The sequence below is a fragment of the Geotrypetes seraphini genome, chromosome 6 (genome assembly GCF_902459505.1).
Source record: "Geotrypetes seraphini chromosome 6, aGeoSer1.1, whole genome shotgun sequence".
Classification (NCBI taxonomy): Eukaryota; Metazoa; Chordata; class Amphibia; order Gymnophiona; family Dermophiidae; genus Geotrypetes; species Geotrypetes seraphini.
In genome coordinates this window covers 159825650-159840211 of record NC_047089.1, presented here as the reverse complement: position 1 = coordinate 159840211, position 14562 = coordinate 159825650, and the positions used below count along the sequence as shown (strand labels likewise).

The window sequence follows — 14562 nt, the reverse complement described above, 5'->3', positions numbered from 1 at the left end:
ATAAATATACGGTGAAGTTATTTTGGCAGCTAGGTTATATGTTCAGAGTGGTTGCATTTGCTATAAGTTAGATACAGCAGCGTTACAGATAGCAGTGTTACATGAGGCGGTAAGGGTCTAGGGGGGAGAGGTCAGAAAGGAAGGGAGGAGGAGGGAGGATAAATCTGAGGAATTTGTCAAAAAGGTAGGTTTTAGTTAACTTCCGGAATGTTTGATAGTGGGGGGAATTGGAGATGAGAGTAGAGAGGCATTTGTTCCATTTGCCCGCTTGGAATGCTAGAGATCGGTCGAGGAATTTTTTGTAGAGGCAGCCCTTCAGGGAGGGAAAGGAGAACAGGTAGGTGTTTCGTGTATGAGAGGGACATGCACGCAGAATCCATATGTTTGTTTACCCAACAGTAAATGCTTGTCGCTTTAAAAGATTTCTGGATAGAACTCTTGCATTGCTGGCAGGCAAATTGAATGACTGGTTGGGTAATATTATTATGTGTGCTGCATCTTATTTTACTTTTAGAAAATTAGTAAAAACACAGTTGTTTGATCAATTTGTAACCTGATTCACTGTTTTTAATCTTTTATCTTGTATGTATTTCTGATGATGTGTATTGTAATTTTTCACTGATTGTCCAGTACTTCTCATTGTAAACCACCTTGAACTATTATGGCTTTGGCGGTATACAAGAATAAATTATTATTATTATTATTGTAGTAGTTAGGTCTTGCAAAGAATATTTATGAGTGTCGGATGACAGTGGTTATGGATGGATCCTTGACAAAGCCATAGCAAAACATGTCAGGTCCAGGCACCCAGGCACCCAGGACAGGATTAACCAATAGGCCAAGTAGGCACTTGCCTAGGGCCCGAAATGGTCAGGGGGGCCCGATGAAGGAGGGCATCAATATTGTTTTTTCCAAACGGTGATGGGCCCCTCCAGCATCGATTAGCAATGCGGGCCCCCCTGATCGGCAACGTGGACCCCACCCTGATAGGCAATGCACCCCCCCCCCATCAACGGAAAGTAAGACAAGCAAGCAACGTGGGTAAGAAAGGCAACAGGAACTATAATTGTGCAAGCGGTGCTGCTTGCCCAAAGCTTCTCTCTGACGCAGCTTCCTGTTTCCGCCTGGGCGCATGGTGGGGTGGGGCGGGGCGGGAGACCCAGTGTACTTGGGTGCCTAGGGGCCCTCGACAAATTAATCCTGCCTTGCAGCCACCTAGTCTATCTACATATAGCAAAGACTAACTACTACAAGATAAATAATAAGAAATAAACAATATTGAAGAAATAAAAACATAAAAGTATATACAAAAGATTTCATTGGGTTTAGACTAGTTAAAATTTACCTATAGAACTTTCAACCTTGAACTATGAGGATTTAACACATAAGTCTCCCCGGTAAAAAAAAACCTAATACATGGGACGGAGGAGTGGTGTCTCTGAGGTCTTCTGTTGATGATATATAACACAAAACAAAGAAGAATTGAAGAGTGATAATAAAAGAATTGTACTTAGAGCGATAAATTGTGGAAGTTCATATTGAGAGTTCTAAGTTGGGACAAAGATCCATTTTCTACCAACCATTTCAGTTTAAATAACACTCAAAACTAGGCATATTATTTCTGTGCACCTACCTTTTTTGATTTTATAAGTGCCCTTTTCCACATGTTAAACATGATTTATATGTGGGAAATGCTTTATAAAATTACCTTATTAATGCAAGAGCCCATATATTTGGGCAAAGATATCCAGTAGAGCAATTCACAAGAAGTATGAGATGCTAATAAATTTTGGATAATTCTAAAATAGTGGTTCTTAAGCCAGTCTTTGGGAAATACCCAGCCGGTCAGGTTTTCATGATATTCACGATTAATAGCATGAGATAGATTTGCATACAGCAAAGTTTGTACATGCAGATTTATCTCGTGCATATTTATTGTGGCTGAGTATGTCTGGAGGACTAAGTTAAGAGTCCCTACTCTAGAGAAAAGGGATCAGAATTTAGGCTGGCTGGGGGAATACAGAATGGTCGGTGGATAGATCACTAATAGCCTTTCAGGAAAGGAAGAGGAGGCAAAAACAATATTGGAATTCAGGATGGTAAAGGGTAAGTTCAGTGCATCTTTCACAATAGGAAATCCCTCATGCTGGAGAAGAAGTCTTCACTAATGTAGTAAGTAGGGGATATAGGCTAGACAGGCTTTGTGGTGTATCTGTTATCAATAGGTATGCTATTTATATTTCTTGGTAGAAACTACTGTATGCAATAATCTACCTTTGAGTTCCTCTGTGTTGGATAATGTTCTGTGAAAGAGGCTAGCCTGTGCAAATTCCATTCCTCTGCTATTGCAGATCATAATGCTGAGTTCAGCAACAGAGCTACATAGTTACATTGACAAAGCACAGCTGACAGAAGATCTGGGTGGTACCCTGGATTATTGCCACAATCGGTGGCTTTCTCATCGCACAGTAAGTTTGGAAGATTTATTGGTTTGGGGCCTTTAAATTTTATTTTCAAGAGCTTTCGAGTAAATGTAAAATCCAGGAGGAAATAATGGTGAAGGAACTTATTTACAGAACAGATATATTTTCAAAAGAATGATTAGCATTAAGATGTGTTTTTTATGAAGAAGAATAGAAACTGCTGGAAGTGTTGACTTAGTATGCTTTTACATTAAAAGGGTGGTCTTGCATTGAAAATATTGAATTCTTTTCTGGCTGTGTCCTAAAGGCTATAGAAAACTTTGCACTCATGGTGAAGCAGATGGCACAGATACTTCAGTCCTTTGGGACAGAACTGGCTGAAACTGAGCTTCCGAATGATGTGCAGTCAACCAGCTCCCTTCTTACAGCACATACTGAAAAGAAAGACAGAATGAAGGTAGGTGTACCACTTATGATGCTGCATTCAATCGAAAATTGTAGCTCATTCATATTTCAGATGGAACCATGAAACCATCTGAGTTGACTGCCCAGTTTCAAGACTCTTTGAAATCATTGTGAAGCCAACCAATAGAATTTGAAATCTAGAAATCTATTGGAACAAATAATTCAGCAGGGAAGGCAAATTCCCTGAGAATAAGAATTTAGACTACTGTATGATAGGAGCAATAGTGATAATAAATTAATTTACAAATGATTGTGAAAAGAAATAGGTGTGGGATAGTAACTGTATTTTTTTTTGACCTGGCAGTTTCTTCTTCCTCCTTGCTTCTAGCTCAATCAGATCCAAGTCTGGGTTCTGGCAGCTTGAGCATTCATCCATAACTATCTAATCATTCCAGTAACAACTCTGTGCCAGGGGCCATGTACCAGGGTTTATTCTACAACTCTGGTCATGGGCCCTGAATCTGACCCCTGGGTGTTTCCTTTAAGAAATAGACACAACATTTCCCTCCCATTGAGACTGTGAAAACCGTCTCTGCAATACCCTCATCCCCAGCTGAGGTAGGGAGCAGAAAACCTGATTTGGAAATTGAACAGGGGACGTTCTGCATGAGAGTGCATTGCAATTACCCCTTGAGCACATATGAGAGCCTGGAAATGTAATCATAATAGACATGTTGGGAGCATTTTCTCAAAATAGGTTAGTTTTGCACAATCAGTGACAAGCATGGACCTCACTTCTAAGCCAAGGCATGTTGAGTATGAATATGCCGTGTAAAAGATGCGATGATAATAGTGAACTATTTTTTCCACATTACAGTTGTCCTAAAATTCTTGGATCTCTGTTATATTAAATTACTATTTTAATTAAATGGCTTTCCATTAGTATACTCTTCTTTCAGCTTTTGTCTTTCAGTCCAATTGGAACAATTCTGTTGAGGTTATAGTACCACAAGCTTTCATTTAGTATTACTAAGGAGTTCTTCTCCTGTCCTCTCTCTCTTAATTTCCACCCCAAGGCCTTTTATTAAAGCAACAACTCACTGCAGTTAACTCAGTAATCCAGGACATGAACACACAGAACTTGGCCAGTAGACAGTGGCGTTGAATGACATCTGGGATGGCTTGCCTACCAAAGACTTGATTTAAGCCTTGGTGTCCAGCATAACAGTGTGCAAAACTGCCATTGAGTCATCTGGATGGTCCAATGAAATATTCTTTTAACAATTTTCTCTTGTATGTCTGCAGTGACTGTAATTTTTTTTTTTTTAACAGGAAGATATGAGGTTAGCATTAAAGAAGGGATATGCTATCCTTGGAAGTATTAGACAGCCAGTTACTGAGAATCCAAACTATCAAATGAACCAAGATCAACTTGACAATCAAACCACTGTGGAGAGGTGAGAAGGCCAGATGGCAAGAGCTCATGTGTGAGGGCTTTGGATGTTGGTAAATGAGACACTCATTTTAAATCGTATTAACAAAGGTTTCTAGAGCCTGCCCTGGGAACTCCACAGCTATGTAGGCTTTCAGGATAACCACAATGAAAGTATATTTTACTGTCTCTACAGTTCTTGCAGATTTATTTGTTGTATATTTATTAGTGGGAAATGAGGTATCCTTAGGACAGGTTCTGGAAGCCTTGTTATAAACTCTAATATCTCTTGAGGAATTAAATATAGATAACAATAAAAAGAGAATGTTAGGGAACTGCTCAAAAGCTCAGTTCCAGGGCTGAGTGCCACTATGTGGTAGATCAGCATTCATATCCTGAGCCCAGTCTCTGTGCCTTAGCTGGTGCTGGGGATGTTCCAAAGCCAAGTAACAAGGATATCCCAATCATCACACAACAGTGACAGTTTCTGGTCAAGCTGAGATGGCCTGCACACTAGGTTTTGAAAGGTTCCAAAGAATTGATCATGCTGGTTGGTCTTAGATAACAGATAAGGTAAACCTTAGGAAGTGTTAGGGGGGAGGTGAGGGTATCACATGTAGTTACTTATGGCACTGTAGTCCCAAGAGAAATAAGCTCCTGTTAAGCTCAAAAACTGTAGGAGGAAACTGGAGGATCAAAAAATGGAATCTTAAACTTTGCTCAAAGAAGATAACTGCTTAGCTGTGTTTTTCCAGTGCTGTTGGTAGTATGTCAGATTCTTACAAATAAATAAAATAAAATTGTTGTTGCCAAGACTTTAGCTCTATTAAGATCAGCCAGTGGTGTAGAAATTTTCTCTGCTAATATGCATCCTCCTTGATAAACAACTCTCTTGGGATATTGGCCTTTATTCTCACTTAGTCAGAAATTGCTTAATTATTGCTAGTTTTAGTAAAAATAGATAAGGCTTTCAACATTGTGGCAACATTCCCACTAGAGAACAGGATGAGACTTTTAAACTATAATAATTCTTTCTGACTCATTGTAAGGGTTGAGACTAGGGCAAAATAACACCCTGAAAATGTAACTGTATGGGACCAAATTGGACAAGGGGGAAAAGCCTGTGAAAATGCATATTGAATTTGAAAATACTCTAGTGTGTGTATGGGTGTGCTGCATCTTCCCCCAACTTTTGCCACACCCTTCTTTTTACTGTGTGGTTCTTGGTGATTCAGTTGTGTGCTTTAGCATACTATCTGGTTAGGGTTACCATAATTGTGAAGACAAAAAAGAAGATGCGTGACACTGCCCCTTGGCCCCGCCCCTCTCCTCTCCTCGGCAATCAGGGCCGTAGCAAGCTATAATTGTGCCCCGTGCGACTTGCCCTCCATGGTGTCCCTATGATATATCAGACTTTCAGTTGTGAGTTTTGATCTTTTTTTCAAAATTAAAAATACAATTCTTTTTTCTACCTTTGTTGTCTAGCTGTTTAATTTTTCTAATCATCTTGATCCCAATCTCTGTAGTCTGCTTTCCTCTGTCTTCTCTTAACTCTCATACCAGGGTTTTGTGTCCATTTGTCATTTTTCTCTCTCCTGTCTTCTTCATCTCCTCACTACATTCATCTCTAACATTTTTTTTTTTTTCCTTTCAGCGTTCTTCAATTTATTTTTTTTCCTCTCTTTATTCTTTCTTGCAATATAGCCCTCAATTTCCCTCTTTTTACTGTCTACCTACAGCTTTCTATTTCTGTTCTCATAGGCTTCTGCGGCTAGCATCATGAACGTTGTTGTTTTTGGGTCTCGCTGCATCTGGGTAGGTAGAACCTACTACGTTTCAGCCATCTTGCTGAAGAAAGCCACAGCATGATGGCTGAAATGTCAGTTCTACCTACCCAGACAAAGCGAGACCTAGAAAACAGCAACAATCTGCTTTCTGTCTCTTTTATCTCACACCACATCTCTCATTCCCTTACCTCTTATTCCCTAGTCTTTCACTAACTTATCTTCTATCCCTTCCATTCAACATGTCCTTCTCTCTCTCTTCCCACTTCCATCCAGTGTGTCCTTCCTCTTTCTCTCCCATCCAGTGTGTTGCTCCCCTCTCTCTCTCTCTAGGGTTTCTCCTCACCCTTCCATCCAGCATGTCCCTTTTTTAACTCCTCGTCCTCCCATTTAGCATTTACCCCTTCCTTCTCCCTCATTCTTTCACCAGTGTCTCCCCTCTCTCCCTATCCTTCATTTATCAAAAGTTGCCTAAAATATATTCAATTTTTCTACATTTCATTGATATTAAAAAAAGGAGCACACAAAGTAAAACTTGATTTCTAGAGCAGCTGCAGGTCACACAGATATAAAGTGACTTATGAGCAGAATCACAAGTTTTAGAAACTGTCAAAGGGGGCAGAGGATTGGCACAGCCGGCAGTGTGTGCCTAAGTACTAATAATAATAGTAACTTTGTTTTTTTATACCACCATAACCAAAAGTTCTAGGCGGTTTACACTAAAAAGAGCTGGACAATCAGCAAAATACAATAGTACAGTAAAAGATACAAATATTTGTAAAATAGAAATTCAATAATAAAACTCTCATTAAATAATAAACTTATCGAACAAAGTGGTCTTAATTAATTTGTGAAAACAGCAATAGGATAACATAGCTTGCTGAATACATTTACCTAACCAAGATTGATGCCTACCAGCTTGAAATGCTAAGGTCCTATCTAAGAAGGTCTTATATCTACACCCATTAATTTTTGGATAAGCAAATAAATAGAAGTTTCTAGTTTCTCTTGAGTAGCGTGGAAGGTGTGGCTCACTGGTAGAGCTACTGCCTCTGTATCCAGAGGTTATGAGATCAAATCCCGGTGCTGCTCCTTGTGACCTTGGGCAAGTCACTTAAATTCTCCAGTGTTGTCCGCTTTGAATGCCACAAAAAGGGAGTATACAAGACCCTTTCTTCTTCTTGCCATTACTACTGCAGATCAGAAGCAGCAGCAGGAGGGATGATTTTTCAAGTGCTGGTCCAAAACCGGACAAAAGAACATCAAGATAGTGGAGCACGATGAATATACTCGTAGGTACAAAGGAAAACAAAGAAAAACTGCAGACCAGTGTACAAGATGCAGGCTATGTTTATTATACCATTTATTGAATGCAGTTAATATTACCACCTTTAAACAAACCAAGGGACCCGACACGGTCTGTGTTTCAGTTAACATGCCTTCATCAGGGGATCCAGGTTGACAAGGTATCAGATTAAATCGTATTTAATAAACGCACAGCAAACAGTGTGACTCACATCACAGCAGCAGACAGTAATCTACATTTTAAAAACTTCCGGATTTGAGTTTGCCGAGTCTGAGTCTGTGTACTTATGAAAAGAGCAAATAGTTCTCAACAACTTTGGCTGGCTTTTGAGATATGTGTGAAACTCTTTACAGGTCATATGCTTAAAGTTGTTTTTGCACAAACAAAATTCTTTTGACAAGAGTCAACCAAAAACTTGTTTCTTTCCTTTGTCCATTGGCTCTACATTAGGGAAAAAATTCATTCGGGGTTAGCATTATGTGCTGGAATTGCAAAACCTCTGCAGTGATAAGAAGTTCTGAGAAACATTCCTCACTCGTGAAATACTTCACTCATTTCTCATGCGGCAATAACTTTTTCAAGTCTTCTTCATTTTGGTTTGACTCGACAAATCTCTTCAAAATGCAGACCTGATCAAAACATTTGCTCTCATCAAAGTTTATTTCCTTTCCTTTGAGATATGCCACAGTTGCAACAACTTCATCCCAACTTGGAGTTTCAACTAAAGCCATCCATGCAAATACACATCTTCAAATATTCCAAAGATGCGGTGTACAGCAAGACTACTTGTGAACAAAAAAACATCACAGTGGTCATCCAGTCCATCTTGACACAACCTCATTAATAACTCCTTTATCTTTTGTGACATGAAACTATCTTGTGCAGGACATCTAAGAAAAGACTGAACAAATTTAAGACCGTTCATAAAATCCAGTAGAGAGTTATTTTCATGTTCAATTTTTTCAACATATGAGTGCAACACATTAATCAGTGCAAGCATATGCCAAAGGTAAATCTCAGATCATTTTCAAAGAAATTTGGGATCAGAGCAGGTGGCTTTCCTTGAGACAAAAAAAACCTTTATTTTTGGAATCATCTGTAACAGCTGGTAGATGACAGGAAACAAAGACCACACTTCTGATTATTTCTGTAGCACTATCAGATGTACACAGCGCTGTACAGAGTCACAAAGAAGAAGAAAACAGCCCCTGCTTGAAAGAACTTAAAGACAGACAAACAGGATGTCATGGATACAGTTAAGGGGAACGGTTAATCAGCTGGCTGGGTTAGAGGGCAGAGGAGTAGGGTTAAGGATTGAAAGCTATATCAAAAAGGTGGGTTTTCAGTCTGCTTTTAAACAAGGGAAGGGGCTTGACGGACAAACTCGGGTAATTTATTCCAGGCATAGGGGGCAGCTAGATGAAAGGAATGAAGTCTGGAATTGGCAGTGGAGGAGAAGGGTAGAGCTAAGAGCGGCAAAATCTGGCAACCCTACTTCTGGTGGTTCAACTATTTTTTTAAAAGTTTTCATTGCCACTGCTGAATGTTAACCCATTAATTTTTTAAACAGCCAGGTTTCCTTGTAATAAGATATGAAGGTATCCAAACTTTTGTAGTTTGTCTTTCCTTTTATCATTTTTAATAGCTCCCTTATTGTCTTCTAGGCTTCTGGCTCAATTAAATGAAACCGAAACTGCCTTTGGTGAGTTCTGGGCTAAACATCAACAGAAGCTTGAACAATGTTTACAGCTACGGAATTTTGAGCTGACTTTTCGGGAGGTAAATAATCTAGCAAAAGTGAAATAATAATAAGGCAGCTATTAGTTTTGATGCTTTATTAATTTTACTAGTATTAAAAATTTTATGGAATATTGGTACTATTTGTGTTTCTTGTGACCTGAATTGGCCACGATTGGAAACAGGATAGTGGGCTAGATGGGCCATTGGTCTGACCCAGTGTGGCTGTTCTTATGTTTTGTTATGTAAGCAAATGAGAAAAATTTGTTAAGAATTAGTAATATTTGGTAAACCTTTTGCTTTATTTAGCACTATTCAAACAAAATCTTCTAATCATTACTGTCTAACTGTAGCACTTCAGAAACATGAATGTAGTACACTTCTCCCTCCGAATTCGCGGTGGATAGGGACAGAGCCGGTCCGCGAATGGTGAAATACTGCGAATATCTTCTGGTCCGGCTCTGACCCACCCCGCCTCTCTCTGACCCACCCTGCCTTCCCCCAGGCATCCCGGCCTTACCTGGTAGTCTAGCGGGCTTTCGGGGCAGGAGCGATCTTCCTACGCTCCTGCCCCATGCAGATCGCCAATAGGAAATAGCTGCCGTGAGTTCCCGTAGTCTCTCGAGACTACGACGGGAACTCCCCACAGCCATTTCCTATTGGCGATCTACACGGGGCAGGAGTGTAGGAAGATCGCTCCTGCCCCAAAAGCCCGCTTGACCACCAGGTAAGGCCGGGACGCCCGAGGGAAGGCTAAATTATGGGGGATTTTTCTTATTTTCCCCCTCCCCCCAAAATCGTGAATATGTGAAATCGCGATTGCCGAAACCGCGAATGGGGAGGGGGAAGTGTACTGCTGGTTCAAGAATTCGATCCTTTTGTCTTTTGCCAAATTCAGCTAAGAGAGGAAGAAGTGAAAAACATTATTAAATTTGTTTCCCATTTTCTTTGGGGGAAAGTTTCAAGTTTAATAGTTTTTTTGATTAATCACTTAATCATACTTCTAAGCGATGAACAGTTTAAAATTACATATTGATGGGAAACAATACAATACAAAACAAAATTTATATAATGACAAGGGATTGAAATTTAACTTAACATACTCATAACATTGGGTAAATAGGGAAGTGAAATACAAATCAACATAGTAAAGTAGAAACAAAAAGGGAAAGATACAGAAGGTAAACAAAATAACAATTAAAAGATTATAAGATAAAATTAGTTAGGGCTGTGGAGTATTAAAATTAATTTTCAAAGGCATCTTTGAAAAGAAATGTTTTTAAATTACTTTTAAATTTTCCAAGTTCCTGTTCTTCCTTTAAAAACATTGGAAGGGCATTCCAAGTCTGTGGTGCGGTAACCGAAAAAATAAACTGCCGTCTTGTATTAATAACCTTCAGTGAAGGAATAGTCAATAAATTGTGTTCATTAGATCTCAAAACTCTATTTGGAGAGTATGGAATTAATAATTTATATATAAATGCTGGGGTTTTATTACAAAGTGATTTGAAAGTCAGTAAACAAAGCTTATATGGGCTCCTTTCCAAAGAAGGGAACACAGAATTCAATTTACAGCCTCTTTTACAAAGGCGCGCTAGCGGCCCCGAAGCCCATAGAGATTTAAAGGGCTTCGGGGCTGTTGCCGCACGGCAGCCACTAGCGCGGCTTTATAAAAGAGGCCATTAGTTTAGCTTATTGAATTTATTAAAGCTCTTCTTCCATTTTGTGCCTAGAAGATGACAATCGCAAGGGCGGGTTTCAGTCTCTATAACTGTAGAGTCTACAAGTTTTGCACTATTTCTCAAAGTAAATTGACGTCCGTGTTATCACTTTGAAAATCATCAAAGAATAAAGGACAGTGGAATGCCGATTATCCGGACTAACCTCGACAGAGGATAGTCCGGATGATCAAAGATCCAGATGATTGGACATTAATTTTTTTCTTTTGTTTTTAATAACTGTTAAAAGAAAAAAAAATTAAGAGAAAGTTGAATTGGTGTACTTTTTGAAAGTTCAGGAGGTTCAACTAAGCAATATTCGTTCCCAGGCAAGCATTTGGTTTAAGCAGTATTCTGGTTTTCCAGACATGGATTCTCTATTTGTCAGGCCATGTGTTGTCCAATTTTTGGTTCACACTAGAATTCTCCATTTAGTGTTGCAGTAGGAGATGCAAAAACCCCCGATTATAACATCCATCTCAAGTTGCTACTCTTCAGCCATTTCTCCTTTCTTCATTATACATTGTGTGTACTGTAAATCAAATTGGTTAGCCATCCTATATACCTGTAGTCTCAAACTCAAACCCTTTGCAGGGCCACATTTTGGATTTGTAGGTACCTGGAGGACCGCAGAAAAAAAAACTAATGTCTTATTAAAGAAATGAACTACCAATTAGAGAGATAATTTACTCGGTAATCTGTGACACTTATTATTATATACTCTTATGATCACAGCTATAATTTAAATAGAATTATTTTTCATTTACTTAGGTTTTTAAACTCCTATTGGTTATTATATAAATTATTTGTGAAGTGCTCAGACCAAGAAACCCATAAAATAGTGATGTCACTACAATGGGGTAAACCTCATTGTAGTGACATCACTATTTTATGGGTTTCTTGGTCTGAGCACTTCACAAATAATTTATATAATAACCAATAGGAGTTTAAAAACCTAAGTAAATGAAAAATAATTCTATTTAAATTATAGCTGTGATCATAAGAGTATTTATTAAAGAAATGACAATTATGCATGAGGTAAAACATTTTATAGTTTATAAATCTTCCCCCCCCCTTCCCCCGAAGGCCTGCTTGTTCCCTCTTCTCTGCAGCGTCCTCCAGCTTCCCCCCTGGTTTCAGCTAATTACCGCAGCCTGCAGAGAGGATCGCCAGTGCTGTAGCATTCTTTGCAGGCTGCCATCGGCCTCCGCAGCACGTTCCTTCTGCCGTTGTCCCGCCCCCCCTCGGATGTCAGGGGCAGGATCACGGCAGAGGGAACGTGCTGCTGAGGACAACGGGAGCATGCAAGGATCACTACAGCATTGGCAATCCTCTCTGTAGGCTGCGGTAATTATCTGAAGGTAAGAGCAGGAGGCCAGGGGGGAACCAGAGGACACAGCAAAGAGCGGACAGCACTAGTACAGACTGCGGGCTGCATGTGGCCCCCGGGCCACGAGTTTGAACATTGTCCAAGTTCAGGTTTCTTCAATTATTGTCAGATTTGGTGTACCTGCTTGCATTTCTTGCATATTTCTGTTCATTTACCATCTTTTTCTTATTTCAGGTCAAAGCTGCTTTAGATGTAGTCTCTGAACGCTTAGCCACTTTCACGGATGCGGGAAATAGCTCATCACATGCAGAGCATATTCTGAAAGATCTCATCAGCTTTGAGGAAAAGTCTTGGGTAAGAAACCAACAGTAATTATCTGTAACTCTCTATAACATTCTTATTTTTTAAATAAAAAGAGAAAGAGAGAAAGATTAAAACAGTAAGACTATTCCATATGTAGTACAGCAGCTATTTTTAAAGATATCATTCTATAAAAGGGCAATTATTCCTGTGGATAAGGATATTTTTTTTTTCATTTTAAACACATATGGGTAACCAGTGGGGTAGCAAGTGGGGGGGGGGGGGTCAGACCACCCCAGGCACTCTCTTGGCAGGGACAACGGCACTTCTCCTCCTCTTCACCCACCCCTACCTCTTGAAATCTTCACCAGCTGCTGCGAGCAGCATCTCCAACCTGCTGCTCAAGTTGACTTGTTACTTCCTGATCATGGGACCAGGAAGTAATGTCAGAGGGAGACCTAAGTCAACATGAGCAGCAGGTTGGAGATGCTGCTCGCAGTAGCCGGCGAAGATTTCAAGAGGTATCGGGAGGGAGTGGGAGGCGCATGCGGTGGGGAAGGAGCAAGGGGGTGGACACGGTGAAGGAGGAATGCTTAGCTCGGTGATGCCATGCGTCACAGCCCTGAGTGCCTCCTTCCCTCACTATGCCGCTTTGGGTAACTAAGCATGTGAAACTATTTACAAAGAACATTTATTAGCTAATTGGTATGAAGACATTGTATTTTCAGATTTATTCAATTTAAAGGGTGATGTTTTGTCTTGTGACATTTGGATGATAACATGCAGAACACAATAATTGGTTTTACATTTAATAAAATGTCCTACCGAACAAATTCTATGGTTAATCTACTTTTAATCCACTGTTTGGTGCTCTTCTCCTAGGAATCCCTAGAAAAAGCCAAGGCTTTAGCCTTAGAAGGTGATCAACTAATCCAAAACAATCACTATGCTGTGGATTCTATTCTACCAAAGTGCAGCGAACTCCACCAACTTTGTGAGGAAACGGTGAAGGAATCTGAGAAGAAGAAGGATCTACTTAATAAATCTTTAGAATTACATAGACTGCTGGAGAAGGTACTGTAAATCTAAAGTGCACTTGTTTATGACACAGGTCAGCAAAATGAAAACCAGGGAAGATCCATAAAAAGTCATATTTTTTTTCAAGCTGCTGGACAGTTTTCTAAATTGTGCAAGAATGCATTTTCATTCCTTTGAACCTCTTTTAATAATCTTTGTTGCCACAGCTGAAAAATAATAGATAATGTCTTCCTCCTATTTACTGTTTAGTAGTTTTGTGTCTGCAGATGGAATAAAAAGCCCATTTTGCATAGGATGACAAGGGTGCTAGGTCATGATGTGCACAGATCAACATTTGTTCTTCAAAGGCTTGCTGCTTGCAAACCCTTTTATAAAATACTTCAAAGGATGAGCAGGAGTGCAGGTTCATTTCCTGGTTCATCCAGTGGGAGCACTGATGTTACAAAAAAATAAAAACATTCAAAAACACTGCATCCTGTTGTTTGAAAATAGGAGTCACTGCAGCCAGGTACTTCCCCTGACACATGTAAAGGATGCCTGGGCCTTTCCTACTGCTTCCACTTGGACCCTACTGGCGGTTTCCGCTGTAGTCTAGTGGGGAGCAGAAGCAAATGGGGATCACTTTTGCTCCCCAGCCAAACAACCAGGGAAAATGACCTGTATGCTGGGAGGAAGGCAATCTGGGTGTCCTTGATTACTGTCAGTCTTTGTCCCTGCCCTTGCAAACTGGCATGTGTGCTTGACATGGAGCAGGTTTAAAAGCTAATGTTGGAAATTTTGCTGTCCACATGTGTTCCCCTTCTAGAATGAAGGAATGCAAATCAATATTTCAGGCCTTCACTACCATACTCTAACCATGTAGTCTTGAAATTTGTATGTGGTGTGGAATGTGGATTTCTATGTGTAACAATGGCTTTCTAAAATTGCTATTTGTATAGATAGTTTTATTCTTGTTTTTGATGACCGAAAACTGGCATGTAAATGTCTATATTGCATGGGCACACAAATCCATAAAGCCAGGATATGGATATCTAACAGTGTAGTATGTCTATATGACAAGGAGGGGATGGTCTGGGCATGGTTGAGTGG

At 39.8% G+C, this 14562-nt stretch overlaps 1 protein-coding gene across 12 annotated transcripts in view; it reads left to right on the top strand.

Moving 5' to 3' along the window:
• The window catches only part of MCF2L (MCF.2 cell line derived transforming sequence like), a 419732-nt gene that overhangs the window by 290215 nt on the left and 114955 nt on the right, over positions 1 to 14562 (top strand). For all 12 annotated transcript variants that reach the window (XM_033948040.1, XM_033948048.1, XM_033948047.1 and 9 more), the window contains 6 exons: positions 2352 to 2468; positions 2731 to 2880; positions 4161 to 4285; positions 9015 to 9129; positions 12370 to 12489; positions 13318 to 13509. In XM_033948040.1, the coding sequence (XP_033803931.1) occupies positions 2352 to 2468; positions 2731 to 2880; positions 4161 to 4285; positions 9015 to 9129; positions 12370 to 12489; positions 13318 to 13509 (819 nt within the window). The remainder of the gene's footprint in view (positions 1 to 2351; positions 2469 to 2730; positions 2881 to 4160; positions 4286 to 9014; positions 9130 to 12369; positions 12490 to 13317; positions 13510 to 14562) is intronic.